The sequence below is a fragment of the Uranotaenia lowii genome, chromosome 3 (assembly GCF_029784155.1).
Source record: "Uranotaenia lowii strain MFRU-FL chromosome 3, ASM2978415v1, whole genome shotgun sequence".
Lineage (NCBI taxonomy): Eukaryota > Metazoa > Arthropoda > Insecta > Diptera > Culicidae > Uranotaenia > Uranotaenia lowii.
Genome location: NC_073693.1, coordinates 139,320,687 through 139,337,122, shown reverse-complemented (window position 1 = coordinate 139,337,122; position 16,436 = coordinate 139,320,687). Strand labels below are relative to the sequence as shown.

The 16,436-nt window shown below is 37.8% G+C and overlaps 1 protein-coding gene across 1 annotated transcript in view; it reads right to left on the bottom strand.

Annotated features, from left to right (window-relative positions):
* Positions 1–16,436, bottom strand: part of LOC129750562 (filaggrin-2-like) — a 98,979-nt gene that overhangs the window by 62,080 nt on the left and 20,463 nt on the right. Inside the window, exon 2 of the mRNA XM_055745530.1 lies at positions 6,723–8,266. Within this exon, the coding sequence (XP_055601505.1) occupies positions 6,723–7,470 (748 nt within the window). The 5' untranslated portion in view covers positions 7,471–8,266. The remainder of the gene's footprint in view (positions 1–6,722; positions 8,267–16,436) is intronic.

Genomic DNA, 16,436 nt, shown 5'->3' with positions numbered 1-16,436 from the left:
TGGGTTGTAAAAGTCCTCTTTCCGGGCAGTCAAGTCAATTATATATTCTGATTCTGGATTCCGAATTTTCCAAACCCAAAACATACATATTACTGCCATCACTGAAACTTTTTTGAAGCCGGACAATAATTTGAAAAGCAATGCTTTCTTTAAAATTTTGTGAAATGATCGTGTTTCGGCAAGAGTGGAGAAAACCGAGTGTAGCTGTCATCAGATTGACATTTCGATCTGGCAACATTGACCGTTAAAGCCGGGGCAGAGTGAAAATTGATCTTTGTTGAGAATGTACCGTTATGTTAGTTTTGAGAAAAAGTACCACGCGCAACAGTAGAAAAAGTTAGTTTGATTTAGTGCGACATTAAGAGGTTTTCGGTTGTTTTAAAGTTCGAAGATTTGTGAACCTTTATTGTACCAGCTGGAGGGACAAGTAAGTTGTTTAGATGTAAATTAGAACTCTTTCCTTTATTCATTTTGATTGTTCGCACAGATTCGTCGCCAGGACAAATTAAGATTTGCCTTTGAGCGAGGTGTAAAGCCATTATTGTTGTTGTGAACATTTAGCGTTGCGGTGAGTACGAAATATTTGATTAACTCTGTAAAGCATTATAAATTAATTCTAAACCATAAAACAGGTTAGGCCAACGGCGAAAATTATAAAGCTGATAGGTTTTGTTTGGCTTGGGGAGGTCGACTAAATGTAAGTCTAGCTTATTCATTTCCATAACCTCATTCTTATAATTTTGTATCCTATTTTTTAGTCTTGAAGTATATATATTCGTTTGTATTAGTACAAATATACTGTCGGAACTCGACCCAATCCCCTGTTTTTACTGACCTACGCCAACGTATCGACTTGATTGACAAGGTGGGGGTGTAGCTATTGTCATCAATAGTCGTCTCATATTGAAACTTCTTCCTTCTTTCAATACAAAAGGCTTAGAAACAATTGGAATTGAATTAGAAACTTCTATGGGGAAAATTATAATTGTAGCTGCATAATTGCCTTTTCAATGTAACGGTGAACAAAAAAATTGTTTGAAGAGAGATTTACAAAAACTCATCAGAAATAAATCTATTTTTTTAAATCTGTTGAATATCCTTATGGGCATACTTGTTTCTCTTCAATTGGAAACCCCTCCACAATTGATTTGGTTCTAGCGGATTTAGGCGAGCATTGTAGCCAATTAGTTACTAATGCGGACCTCGATTCATACCACCTTCCAGTGACTTTTTCTTGATCTCAAAGTCCCATTGAAAACCCTTTAAAATCAACATTTACCTTTCAAAAAGCTGACTGGGAGCGATATAGGAATTTTATTGGACGTAATTTGGATGCAAACGTTCCACTGAGTTCAATAGAAGATATAGATATGGCTATAGGAAATTTGACAACTTCAATAGTCAATAGTCATCTGCTAAAGCCGCTTCAATACCCAAAGTTAAACATAAATTTAATCAACATTTGATTGATGATGATCTTCAGTTTTTGATACGACTGAAAAACATTCGTCGACGCCAATATCAACGTACTAGGGATCCTTATTTGAAATTTATTTATTGCGACCTTCAAAAAGAGATCAAACGTCGCGTCGTTTAAATTTCATTCGTAATGAAAATTTCGCGAAAGCAGTAGAGGACATGAAACCCTACTCAAGGCCTTTTTTGAAATTAACTAAAATTCGGAAAAAGCCCCAGAAGCCAATTCCTACTTTGAAAGATGGGGATAAACTTCTTTCTAATGCAGAAAAAGCACAAATTGCAGAAATTAGCACAACAATTTGAGTCTGCGTATGATTTTAATTTAAACGTTGTTATTCCAAATGATGCTCAAATTTCCCTAGAATTTGATGATATTCTTTCTAAACAAAATGTGTTTGAAAGTTCTTGTGAGACAAATATTGATGAACTTAAATTGATTTTCAAAAAATTTAAAAATATGAAAGCTCTGGGAGAAGATGGGATTTTCTATATTCTTATTAAAAAGTTGCCTGAAAGCACTTTAAATTATTTAGTTAAAATCTTCAATAAATGTTTTTTCTTGGTTTATTTTTAAAATAAATGGAAAAATGTCAAAGGAACTGCAATTTTGAAACCTGGAAAAAGTGTTTCAGAGCCTTCAAGTCAGGCTTCCGAAAAGTAGAGCTTTGCTATGACAACCTTTTTCTTGCCAAACAAACTGTCTCGGTTTTCCTTACCACTCGGTTCGCTGCTGTACCGTCGGTAACGAATCGAAACGCTTCGGCTACATCGCACACGTGCGAGAACCCAGGCTGTATCTGAACAATCGGCTCAAAGCATGCGTTGCCGAAAATGTTGTGCTTTAAGCTGTAGCGAACCCAACTGACAGTTCGGTTTTCATCCCTTCAGGCCTCCTGTTTCTAAAATAATTTCATCTTACTGTCGGCTGCAGCGCGTGACAGTTTTGAGCAGGACTGTCACGGGTGACTGTCGTGCCCAGCCCATACCGTACCCATGCCTGATCGTATGCGCTGCTGCTCGGATCGAATAGATCGAACGAGCCATCTATTCGCACCGAGCAGCAGCATACGATCGGCTCGTAACGCGGTGTGTGGTGCCGGTGCAGGTTAGGCGAAAAGGGAAGGGGAGGGTGATTGGGGTGATCACCACCCGCAGTAGCTTCAAGCAAAAGGAAAATTCATACGTTCGTTCGAAATTAACTCGGCCCGAGCGAATCTCGGCTACAGTCGGACGGAGTAAGTAGTACTGTCATGCGAAATTCAACGCATTGAAAACTGTCACGAAGATTTTCCCGAAACTGTCACGGAGCTTAAAAAACTTTCATACCCACGAACAAACTCTCGCATGAGGTAAAACAAGGCATCGCTGTACATCGCACGACCGCTCCTTTTAAAAATGTCGGGGAAGAAATATTCGGGAAGCTTTCATCGAGGTGCATGTGCGATGTTCGCAAGAAAACTGTCGTTCGCCAGTACTTTTCGGAAGCCTGCTTCAAGCAGGCGCGGATCTAGAGATTGCTCTTAGGGGGGGTGATTTAGTAAATATAGCCAACATTTTTTAAGTGATTGAAAAAATCAAAACTGTGACAGAAAAAATGTTGATGATAAAGATGAAGAGAATTCAGCAGCATGTAAATAATGTTTAAGACAATTTAAAAAAAATGTTTGTTCAAAGAAGAGAAAAGAAGCCACATCTGTTTGTGGCTGGCTTAGTCTTAGGCAAAACGCAGAAGAATGTTTTTTTTCACTGGTATGAAGTTGAATTTACTTTTATTTATCTAGTTGGGGATATGGAATGACCATTTGTTTATATTTATCAGATTAGAAATCTGTAAGCAAATTAATTTTGAAAATCGTACTTTTTTTTATTTTCAGTCAAAAATAAGTCTGTTGATATGATTTCAACTTACTCAAATGAGCATCTCTGGTTTTATAGTTAAAACTTTGTCTAATTAATTTAGAAACTATTACTATATTCGGGTAAAAAAGCCATTTACACAAGTTTCAATTATATTATTTATTCAATAATTATACATATTTTTCACTTGAAGTTCCATTAATATATCAATTTAAAGACGTGAATCAAACAACAGTAAAATATATATATATATAAAAACACAAATACGCACGTATCTAGACAAATAAAATATAAATTGCTAATCATTACATTTAATTTTATTAAAGAGATTTGCTGAATAGATTCGGCTCTTTATATCTTATCGAATACTTACAGCGTTATTACAAGTCAGTGACTTAGTAACATGATTTAACAATTGAACAGTTTTATTAACTCCACCAGTGAGGTTGATTTCAAAGAGCGGACAGACTTTACAAAAATAACCTTGCTCAGTTTTGGAAAAAACTAGCCAACTTTTAAATGTTTCCAAATGCTATGCACTTGCGTTTCGTTTTTCTGCACTTCGACTTTTAAATTGCTCGGAGTATGGAAACGAAAATTGTGGTGGAGGTAAAGTCTGCTTCATTTAATATTGGAACAAATTCTTTTGCTCATTGTGGCGCTCCTAGTGGACGGATGTGGAAACTTTTTTCACCCACGTGTCGGGAAATTCATTACCTTTCACCATGTATTTATGTCATAACACCAAACGATAGCATTTTGTAAACAATCGCCATGGAAGCCGAACGGAGAGATCGAATTGTGCACAGTTTTCTTACGAGTACGAGTACGAGAATTTCTTCGAAACAGCAATGAATAATTTTTTTTAATTTTTTTTATGAAAGAGTAAAGAAAATGCTACATTTGTATGAAAAACAAATTATGAATTCGTTAATAAATGACTGAACTACACGCAATTGTTTGTGTTCGAATATTAAATGAAGCAGACTTTACATCCGTCGAACTTGGTCAGCACTTGGTCGTACAGCTTTCGAGCACGGATTCTGGCCACATTGTTCTGCTTCAGCGTCCGATTTGGCTGATTGCTGGCTCGGAATGACCTTATTCCTTCCCGGAGACGAATTCGTCGCACCGTACTGTGAGCGGCCTGGAACTTATTGGCCAAATCGCGGTCTGAAAGATTGGGATTCCTCTTGACGGCCTTGATGACTTTCCCACGCAGTTTCCGGTCGACAGTTCCACTCCGACGCTTCGAATGCGGCTTCCGAGCCGTCGTCAATGTTTCCTTGTACTGCTTGATAACACGCCATACGGTATTTCTGGGCATTTTAAGCTGTTTAGCTAGCTTCGATGCCGACAACAATGGATTTTCAAGAAAACTGTGCACAATTTGATCTCTCCGTTCGGCTTCCATGGCGGTTGTTTACAAAATGCTATCGTTTGGTGTTATGACATAAATACATGGTGAAAGGTAATGAATTACCCGACACGTGGGTGAAAAAAGTTTCCAAATCCGTCCACTAGGAGCGCCACAATGAGCAAAAGAATTTGTTCCAATATTAAATGAAGCAGACTTTACCTAGTGTCTAGTTCAAATGTTAAGCTTTGTGATATCATCAATAGTTGAGTAAGGTTTGGGATGAGTCTTTAAAACAGCACCTATATCTATTTCATAGACTAATGGGTCTGCAGCAGATGCGAACGTCTGATCATTCTGGAGGTCAGATTTGCTAGTAGAACTTGAAAACATTTCGAAGCTTTTATGGTTCAGTTGCAGATGTGTGTACTTGCCCCTTATCATCTTCGGAGGCATGCATGTTCCTGAAAGCAGAGACTAACGGTAGCAGATCCGGATGTCTGCAAAGTTTAATCGATAAGATTTTTGGTTGCTTCATCTGGAAATAATATCAACTATAGAGTTGTTTTTGACAGTTCTTACGCACAGTTGCCTACGTATATTGATAAGAAAAGGAAAAAAACCTCCAACATTTTAGTTAACAAAACGTTGATGTCCGTTCAAGGACGTGATCGCTTTTGATATTTGTGTTACTGAAAATGTCAGAATTATGTCATGAATTCTTGTCATGATTTCTAGCCGTACATAGAACAATTATTACAAATTTTGATTTGGGACCCAATAAAGTTTTTTTTTAGAAAACCATCAAGTTTTGTAAACATGCATAAACAAGAAATCATTTTATGATCAGCTTGGAAATAAATGTTGGCTTCTTTCAGGCCTTTTCAAGAAATCATTCATTAGTCACTATCAAGCGACGTTTCTGGTACTGGCGCTTAAAACAACTCAGGATATCGGTTAAAAAAGAAAACCAATCTGCTGTCATGCTTAAGGAAATTCATTTAAGAGTGAGGTGCAAGCTTCATCCTTTGAACACGCCCGAAGCCAACACGAAGCATACTGTTTATACTCAATTCAAGCATTTTTTTTAAGCAGCTATTGAATGCTTATGCACGTTTAAAAATGGTAGATAATGTCAATTTTAAGATATTTCAACACACGAAAAAGTTATATTTCATTTAAATTGAGTTAAAAAATTTGTGACCGTTTTACTCATGATTTATTTTTTCCGCTTGGGGGGGGTGATCACCCCCCCCGTAGATCCGCGCATGGCTTCAAGTTATCGACCAATTAGTTTGCTTCCTTCTTTAAGTAAACTATTAGAACGAGTTATTTTGAATATAATGATGATTCACTTCAATCAGAATTCTATTTTCCCTGATGAACAATTTGGTTTTCGTCATGGTCATTCTTCTACACATCAACTTTTGAGTGTAACTAATATGATTAACGCTAGCAAATCTGAAGGCTATTCAACTGGTGTCACCGTTTAAATCAAACGTTTGGTTTCCCATAGAATCTTAAAATTTCTGGAACAGATTGTGAGATTTTCTGATTTTTTGGAAACGAAGACATGTTGTTAAGAAAAAAAGAAATTCATTTTTCGGTAACAAAAGCAAGAAATATTGCTTCCATTCAATAGGCTTAATTGAAAAAAAAAACAAATAACAAGAGGGCATTTCCCGCCTTTTTTTCTTTCTTCACATTTTCCCAGCGAGTGAAACAAGTTTTCCCATTTTCATCGGACGAGAAACCGGTTTCCCCCCGAGTTGTTTGTACCCATCTCTGTATTTGTGATGCCAAGCCATTGTTTTTGTTTTCAAATCCGTAAACTGCCAGAACTCCCAACAGCTTGTGTTGGTGAGTAGCTCTTCGTTTATTGCTATTACCTTATATACATTTTCCCTCCCTCGTTCGCTCGACGACGACAAGCGGGATTGAATGGGGAATCACCCACGTGTTCCCATCCCACTGGAATATTATGTATCTACCAGAACTTTTTGGTTGTGGGTGGTCGACGTTCACTTACCTGTTGCATTTGACATTGCGGATGAAAAGTTCTTGTCTCTGGAGCCGCCGCCGTTTTCCCTGCCGGGTCCAGGACTGTGGCCGCTGTGATGGCTGGGACTGAACGATTGTGCTGAATAATCTGGGCTCTGGCCGTATTCGCTGCTGCTTTGTTCATGTTGGGAGTTGAAATGCGACGACGGACTATTGCTGCCCGTGCCTTGCTGAGGGCTTTGCTGGGTCACGGAGGCGTTTGTTAAAGGGTTGCTGGAGCCACTTTCGGATTCGGTAGGTTTCAGGGGATAATTAGTGCTAAAGTTTGGATACTGATGCTGATGGGGATGCTCCGAAAGGGCTGCTGCCCGGTGATGATAGAAGGAATCTCTCTGGAACGGAAGCGACTGACGATTGAACATGTGCGATGGACCGTAGGGTGAGAAATGATGGCTCCCGGATGATGGAGGCCCGTGGTAGAAATCGTTGTATGCGAAATTCCGATACGATGAATAGCTTCCGTAGTAATTGCTGCTGGATCCGTAGCCATGGCCGGGACCATGATGATAGCTGCCGTATCCTCCATACTTGTCGAAGCTATCGTAGTAACTGGACCGGAAGTCGGAGGATCCGTAGCGGCCAGCACCAGGAGGGCCCGTTCCGAAACCCATCGGGTAAGGAGATGCGCTCCTCACCATTCCGGGCGAGTACGGATAGCAGAAGTTGTTATTGATCGAATGCCTGTAATCCATGTAATTGCTGCTACAGCAATCCATATCCCGTAATTGGACAACTAGAGAGAGGCCTCGACGGCTAGCTGTGATCTATTTTTGACCCAGACAAAGCCAATTTACCACACACACACGCACTTCCCCGAACTTATTCCAAGGCGATACATCACTTATTCCCAAACTTATTCACCATCCTATCAGAGGAAAACACCTCGAAACGTTCGTATCAACCGGAAAATTGGTTCAATGCCATATCCCCAAACCCGAATAGGAGCAAGGCAGAAAATTTAACTTCACTCCCTGTAGAGCACCCTTAACGTCGATGGTGACGAAAACGACAGCAACACATTAGCGCCATTCCGAGACTAGTAGCGTCGCCAACCAACGATGAAGGCAGCAAAAAAAACCCCGGAGCTATTTTTGTATCCTTTATCGATTTTAAGGGTTGTTTCTTCTATTCCGTGTTGCACCCAGGACGTCAACAATTTCTAAACACTTTCATGCAACTGAACCACCTTATCAGGGGGATGCCACCCACCCAACAACACCAACACCCAAAAGCACACTGATTCACGGGTAGATTGCGCCACCAGGTGTAACAACGACGCCGTTGACGACGTTTCTATTCATCCGTGGGACGGACGTTGCATCAACCACCTCCCCTGATCCTCCCGCGAAGATATGCTAATTGTTACTACTACTTTTCCATTCACTCCCGATAAAGGAGGGATATTCTCGCGGGTCGCCGTCGTTTTTCTTCATTGATCAATCGGATGTTACGGTTGTTTGGTTTGGTTGGTTGATTTCTTGGTGGAGCAGCACCAGCAGCAACGATTGGAATCTGGAAGTAAACGACGAGAGGAAAAAAAACCGGAAATGAATTGCGTGAGCCCAAATGGGGTGCCAATGAGGATTATTTGGTTTTATTATGGTAATTGCGTTTAATTGGGAAAATTTCCATATTTTTTGGGTGATGTGAAACAACGTGGATTTTTTTTTAGTTTGAAAGTTCTCTGGACTTTTTTTATATTTAATTGATACTAACTGACCTTGCTGTGCTTTGCTACACCTTTCAAAAACAAATGATATTTTCAGAAATTATTAAATTTTTTATTGATTGGTTGGCATTTTTTTAAATCAAATTATAATATGTCATAAGCAACCGCAAAAAAAATTAAAGTTGCAGATGGAGTTTTGAATTGCAACACTAAGATGACTTAAACTAATTTTCTGAATCTTGATCTATAAAATTAATCGTACGCAAACAACCTAACTTATAAAATATGGTTGTTTTTGCTTGATATGTTTTGGATTTATGCTTAAAAACTGATTAAAGAGCCCCCCTGTCCTTCCCTTCGCCCCCTGCTGAATGGAGGTCATCTTTAATAATCATACCCATTTTTTTCGTTACCAAAAATCCTCTTATATCAAATATAGTTCCATTGGTTGATAAGTTTTTAAGCTTTACAACAACAAAATTTATATGGAGCCCCCTCCTTTCTTCCCCTCTCTACAATGTAAAGCATGGGTGGCCAAACCATGGCCCGCAGGCCATATGTGGCCCGCGAACAACTTTTTGTAGCCCGCGAAGTTCTTTTTTGAGAAGCCATGTTCTAAGAATTGAACGTTCTTCTAAGGCTGCATATATCATTTGTATAAATGGTCGGGGTTCGACCAGACCGAACTGAACGCCATCAGCATTTTTCCGAGTCACTTCAGTTTAATGTACTAATATTTTCATTTATAGACAAAATCTGTAAAACTTATCAACCAAAATCAATAATTTCGAATCCAAGGAACAAATCCCATTGAATTATTTCAGATGTCTCGGTCGCACATAAGAATAATAAGAGTCTCAAAATCTGCCGTTTAAAATTTTTCTCATGGCGTTCAGTTCGGTCTGGTCGAAGGCAGGCCAAATATATCTGAATCTACCTACAATAACTAAATTCCAAACAAAGATTTGAAAATATCTTTTAAGTGAAATAATCCAAAGGGTTAAAACAATCTTATTTCGAGAAGAAAACACGCTTTCAAATTATTGTATTTGGCCATTTTCCATACATTTTTCAAACGTTTACAATTTTGTTTCGAACGTAAAAGTATGCGAATAGTATTTAAATCATCTGAAACCAAATATAATTTGAAACGTGGAGAATCATTTGGAATTATTTACTCAAAATCGATCTTTTTGCACTTATTCTCCCGTGGCTCTGAGTATTTTTACAAAAAGGTTGTCGTTACTGATTAAAAAACAATTACAATTACAATTTTTAATTTATGAAAAATTGTACGATATTTGACACATTATCTGTAAATTCCATCACACATTTTTCAATGTTTTCTGATTAGGTTTTGGTGACTACATAACATATTGGTATGAAGAGCATTCAAGAGGATTCTAGTTTTAATACTGAAGAGCCTCAGAAATATAGATGAATCATTAAAAAAATCGTTTAAGAACCGTTAACAAAATCACCGAATCATAAATAAAAATCTACTTTTACAACAACTTCAACCAATCGTAACTTAAATTCTATATCAAAAACTTCGTTCATCCATCGAAATTCAATAATTCAGCAAATTACGTAAAATATCGAAACTTTGCTCTGAAAAATATTCTTATTTGTTACTGTTTGCTAATTTTTTAACAGAAAAGGAAATTTATGAAAATTAAACCAAATCAAAATATATTTTAATTGACCTCGTGCTCTGTATTTACGTGCATCAATAATGAAAAACTAGACAAAATTTACAGTTGGAAAGTAAAATTAAACTAGAACCGGTTTGGTACTAATTATAAAAGAATCAAATTCGTATTCATCCTGTTTATAGAAGGCTTTCCTAATACACTTGCCAAATCGAGATACTGGAAAATTGAAAAAGAGTTGGATTGAGTTGAGGTTGAGGTCCGTACTTTGAAATAAATCAATATTATTTATCATATAACTAGAGTTTGTTGAAATTTTTTTTCTTTTAGATGTCAAAAGCTTGTGAACTTTAGTTTCATTTAACAATTCCATTTTGTTTTTTTTTTTTAATTTTTCTATCATTTTTTTTTCTAAAGAGAACAGCCTACCTGAAAACTTTGAAAAATGAGTGGCCTTTTTTTATGTTTAAAGACTATAAAATTGACTTAAGTTAGGAGGGATAATTCATTTCGTATTGCGTAATATTTTTACTATTATTAAAATGGAGCAAAATTACTAAAAATATGCAAGTAAGAAGAATGTATTATTAAGACTAATCTATCTATACTCGATGTGACCAAGGCAAATGTTTTTTTTTCAAAACTGTTCTTTGAACACTCGAGAACAATTGGGTTTTTTTGGCCCGCTAGCCAATCTCATTTCCGAAATTTGGTCGGCTGTTGCAAATGTTGGCTACCCATGATGTAAAGCGTAAGGGTCTATTGGCGATTTCGAAGCTAATTTTTGACAGATCGTGTGTGTGCAAGAAAATGTAAACAAACGGATGGAAATACTAGCTTATAAGAAATTATTATTTTCTCAGATATGGTAAGGATTTTCAAAAAATGATGAATACAAACTTAAAGTAGAAGATTCAGAGATTATTTTAAGCTATTGGAAAAAATGTGTTTGTGCCGTAGTTTCTACGATTGTTATTCGCTGTTTCGAAGCTGCTGCAATCTGGAGTAGTACGATGTTGCGTGAGCAACATTCCGGGTGAACGATAAATTATAGACGACTTCATAATCTTTTGAGTAAAATTTTCATGAATCCAAATGAATATGAAATCGTAATCAAGTACACGCTCATTTTTTAAAACTCAAAATTAAGTAGTTTTGGTTCAAAACAGCACTTCGGTGGCAGCCCTCAACTTTGAGTTTGACTGGGCAAGCGCAAAAGTAAGTTCTGATAGGCATACTCAATACTAAGTTCGGCAGTAGAACTCGAATTTGTCCTTTTTTCAAAGGTAGCTTATTTTCAGGGAATTAAAGGATGATTAAAATTTGTTGTACCCGGATGTTGCTGTTCCGGTATACTGCATTGCAATTACAGAGCGTTGGAAAGTTTTGACACTCCCGGTCAAAGAAAACTTCCGGATGTTACTTCCTACGGGAAGTAAACAACATCCGGAAGTTTCCGGACATTCCAAGCCGCTCATCGTATGATGACAATGACGGACAGAATTTTACGCTGACACGGTGAACATCCATTCCATTATGAAGTTTTTTCATAGTCTTCCGGTAATTGTTCCGGAACGACAAAATTTTGCGACGTGTTCGTTGGTTGCTGTTCCGGTTCGAACTGAACTCGCTAAGTGTATTCAGTCCAACAAAGAGAGTTCAATTTTTAGTTCATAAGGTCGAACTCAGCTTTGCTCCCTCGCCGAAGGAAAAAAAAAGGATCAATTTTGAGTTCGCAGTTCGAACTCCGTTTTGAACCATCGCAAGGAGGAAAAAGGGTACTTAACTTTAAGTTCATAGAATCGAACTATGCTTTGAACCTCGGTCGTACTTAATTTTGAGTTAAAATAAAGGAGCGTGTATATACGCCTTCTAAGCTGAAAACTGATGCTATCGAATATTTTCAAAAATGTATGAGAAACACTGGGGACGATTTTTCGTATAGTTCAACCTAAAAAAAACAAATCAGCAGTGGATCAATTTTGATAAAATTACGTTCAAAGTGATGCAGAACATATTGTTTACAAATGCTGAAGAGATGAGATTGATAGACGCAAAGCGAAAAAAAATTATCACGTAAATTGTTATGGACTGCTAGGAAGTAGGGACGGTTGATTTTCCCTTTGATTTCTCAGGAAATTTTCAACAAATTTGTGTTTTCTTGACCGAATACGTTACTTTATTGCTCGAACCGTTCGAAATTTTGAAAAAGTTCATGGTACTATTAGTAAAGCATCTTTCAATGATTATTGTGTGTAATTTATGTTGCAATACACGAGATCAGATTTTATCGAAATTATATACTTATTCCAGAACAAACAAGTACCTACTTTTCCCAACTTTTCATGATTCGAATGCTAAATAAAGCTACATTGTATTGGATGAAGGAGAGAAAACCGAAAAAATAAATCTCAGGTCTCATGTCTCAGGTCTCAGGTCTCGTGTTTTATGTCTTAGGTTTCTAGTCTCAGGTCTCAGGTCTACTGTCCCATGTCTTTGGCCTCATTCTTCAGATCTCAGGTCTCATGTCTCAGATCTCATGTCCTTGGACTCAGGTCTCAGGTGTCATGTCTCAAGTCTTATGTCTCTAGTCTACATTCTCAAGTCTCACGTCTCAAGTCTCAGGTCTCAAGTCTCAGGTCTCAAGTCTCAATTCTCAGGTCTTAAATGTCATGTTACATGTTTTATTGTTTCAAATTTCAGAGTTGCAGAATTTGAATGGTCTTTTTTTACACGGTTTTCGGGAATGAACAAGGTTTTTTGTACACAATTTTCGGGAATTAGCACGGTTTTTTACGCGGTTTGCGGGAATTAAAACGTTTGCACGGTTTTTTTACGCGGTACGTATATCAGTGTAAAAAAACCTTACTGTATACTCAAAAAGTGATGAATATTGGGAATGTTCCTGCATAAAGAAATAAGATTTAAGTATAGATGTATCATCTGGATCTATAATAAACAAATTGCAACATGATGTAAACAAGTTTTACTTCTATACATGTTTGGTCAAAACTCGTTTTTATTTAAACTTTTTGACTAGGGGCAAAAAGAGCACCATTGATTTTTGCAGATTTTTAAGCACCCTCTGCCGAAGAATTCTACGGTATACCGGGCGGCTATAAGCAGCGTTGGCACGTTATCTAAACAAACGGGAAAATTGTGCCTAGTATTTTTTCGGAGATTTTATTATATACCCGAGAAACCTTCAAAATGGATAAGAAAATCCATTCAATGTAATAAACCCAACATGAGGCCTACTCATATAGGCATTCTTAACAAAATACGGCATAAAGCCTATACACATAAGGATTATTAACATTCCCTAGCCGATCCTCAAAATTTAAGACAAATTATTTTTTTATCGTTTTGACCAGTAAATGGACTTCGTTCCCCTGGTGACATATCTAGTCCGATATTTATGATTTAAGATTCATTGTTTAGATATTTTTTCTGTATTTTGAATATATAAAATTTATATCAATATTTTGAATATATAAAATTTATAACCATCTCCAAAATGTATAAAAATTTGAGCACATAATCGGGTTTTGTGAAATTGGTCGGAATCGAAATATCAAACTCAATCACCTTTTGTAGCAGATGGTATATATGCTGTTAAAACAAATTTACGGGCACTTAATCAGCTCTAGCTGAGTTAGGGTTGGGTTTATTTTATTGAGTTGCCGTTTTCGGCAGAAATCGTCAGTTTGTTAGCCGGAGTTGTTTAATCTAATTTCGTGAACTCCCCTGGGGGTATGTTTTTCTAAGAATGATAAGAATGATCATGTTTTGATAGAGTTACGTGTTTATTTTTGCGGTTTTAGGTGGCTAGAGTTCCGAATATCGTTTTGTTCTGGTTTTGAAACCGGTATTGCGAACTTCGGACTTTTATATCAACGAATTACTGTCGCTCTGTACAACATCAGTTCTTATGTCTTCTAGACAAAGTGAGAATGACATAATTCTTCAATAGTTGTGTTATGTTTAAGAGCTTTGAGTCTCTTCCTAGTCACTCTGCATATGAATATGATTTTGTTTATTTATAAATATGACTCTGCTGGAGTAACTTATCGATTATCTTCGTATTATTTTTTTCCTTTCCGCCATCCATGCTTCATTCCGTCCGGGCGTTGGTGACTGATTGCACAATTTTCCAATTTTCTGCCATTTCTCTCGCTCCTCGAGTCCACCGTCATTCGGTTGGTTGTCCCCGGAGGGTGTCCTTTTTGTAGCTGACTGGCCTGGCCTGGCTAGCTAGGCTGCCTAAACTAACTTGACGTCAATTCCGAAGCGAAAGCCCAACTTGAGGTGGGAGCGGCAAACAGAGTCATGTCAGTTGAACATTCCTGCTGGCCGTATCGTGCTACTGAATGCTGCTGTTGATGAACTTCAACATGCTACAATACGACGACAACGACGACGACGCCCGACGATGAAGAACCGCGCTAATCGAAATCGATTTTCCGAGATGGGGCACACCGAAAACTGGGAAAAAGCCCCCAGAGGGTTTTCCCTTCGTTGCGCTGCCTGGCGGTCGATGTGAATGTGTTCTGGTAGCTGTGGGTGCGCATTCGTGCCTGGTGCAGCGATGCCAAATGGTGAAGATCAACTAAAAGTTCAATCATATGAAGCAAAATTTCTATGAAACCATTCAGATTATTTTTTTTTATTCTAAATTATTCAAGGTCAAAATTCTAACTATAAAACTTCAACAGATTTATTTCTTCAGACACATTGTCGACTCGTTTTTTAAACCACGTAATTAGATTTTCTTTGAATTTTTCCTTAAAAGTATGCATTTTATGCATTTCCTTATTTTTATTATTTTTCTTTTGAACACAGTCACAGTAAGAGCAAACGCACCAATACGGGAGAATACGAGGACCGGTTTTGCTCGTTCCAGGGGCCCGGTTTTGGTATACACACTCTTCCACGTACCGTGAGGTAGCATTTAAATTTTTAAATTTAAGCATTGAACTGAGAAAATTTTCTTAATATTTGCAGAAAGTCTTGATCCAAAAATTAATATAAGGACCAAGTAAATTTTCTGAGCCGTTAGTTTTTTCGCTTAAAATTCGAGATGGTGATTGTTGGCGGTGGTTCGACATCCTTGGGGAACTTGCCATAAAGCAGCAGCAGGGCCAAGCATCTCCGAGTGACCAGCTGGTCCCAGGACTCCCAGGACACGGTGGCTGGTTCATAAAAATCACATTTTTTCGGCATCGATACTGTCCAGCCCACATACACAAATTTTCATTCCAATCCAATGTACAATAATGTCAATAACACATAAACAGTGAACGTAATATTGACGACCCTTTACATAAAATTAAAAAAAAAACTCTTGTTTGCTGGTTCTCATCACAATGGAACTCCTGATCCTGATCCTAATGAGCATCCATGCCAAATTTCAGCTTTCTGGGACTTAAAACGACTAAGCTTGAAGACAAACACACAAATGGAAATTCCTTTTTATATATTATAAAGATTTGAAAACCTTTAGAAAACATATTTTTAACTGCACATACGTTTTATTTGTACCGTTTGTTCAATGAAGATGTACTTTTAATATAGTCAAAAAACTGATTAACAAGTGTTTTTAATGACTCTTTTCGCATCTCTAGGGCTTCTGCCCAATCGAAGCTGGTTTCTTGTCAATCGCACCAACCTGATCAGCTGTTTTTCAACCTTGCAATCGAGCATATAATCTTCGGGACGAATAAGCTACTGAAGCTTAAAATACCTTGAGAAAAAAAAGAGCGTATAATCTGTTTGGAGAATTTTTTCAAAGCCTTTACCACTTGTGACAACATCGCATTGGAATCTTAAATACTTAGAATCTGTCTTCATTTGAGAGCTTTACCACGTTCTTTACACAAAGTATCCACGATTTGCTCAGCATTCCTCGAACTCAATAGTCTTAGGATTATTAATCTGGCAACCTAGTTCGTCCCTACTAAGAACGCCTCTACTGTTTTTCTTCACTGTCACTTGTAAACAAAGAGCTGAATACAAACCACGTTTTTTTGTTAGCTCCGCGTTTTTATTTCCGTCGTAATTCCATCCGAAACCCACTTTAGGTTGTGGGCCCGGGACGTTTTCGTTAGTGTTCGATTGTTGCGTTGACCGGACAGTAAAAAGCGATCGGAATGGAAGAAGATAGTCGCGTTGATCGGGACGATTTGGCGCTGCTGGATGGCTCCAATTTCCCAGCTTGGAAGTATAGGATGAGGGTGCTTTTGGAAGAGCACGACCTCTTCCAGTGTACAGAAGAAGAAGCTGCGGATGTAGAAGAACTGCAAGAAGATGCAGAAGATCCGCCGGAGATGCGACAACGGAAGAAAGCTGCGCAGGCGGCGCG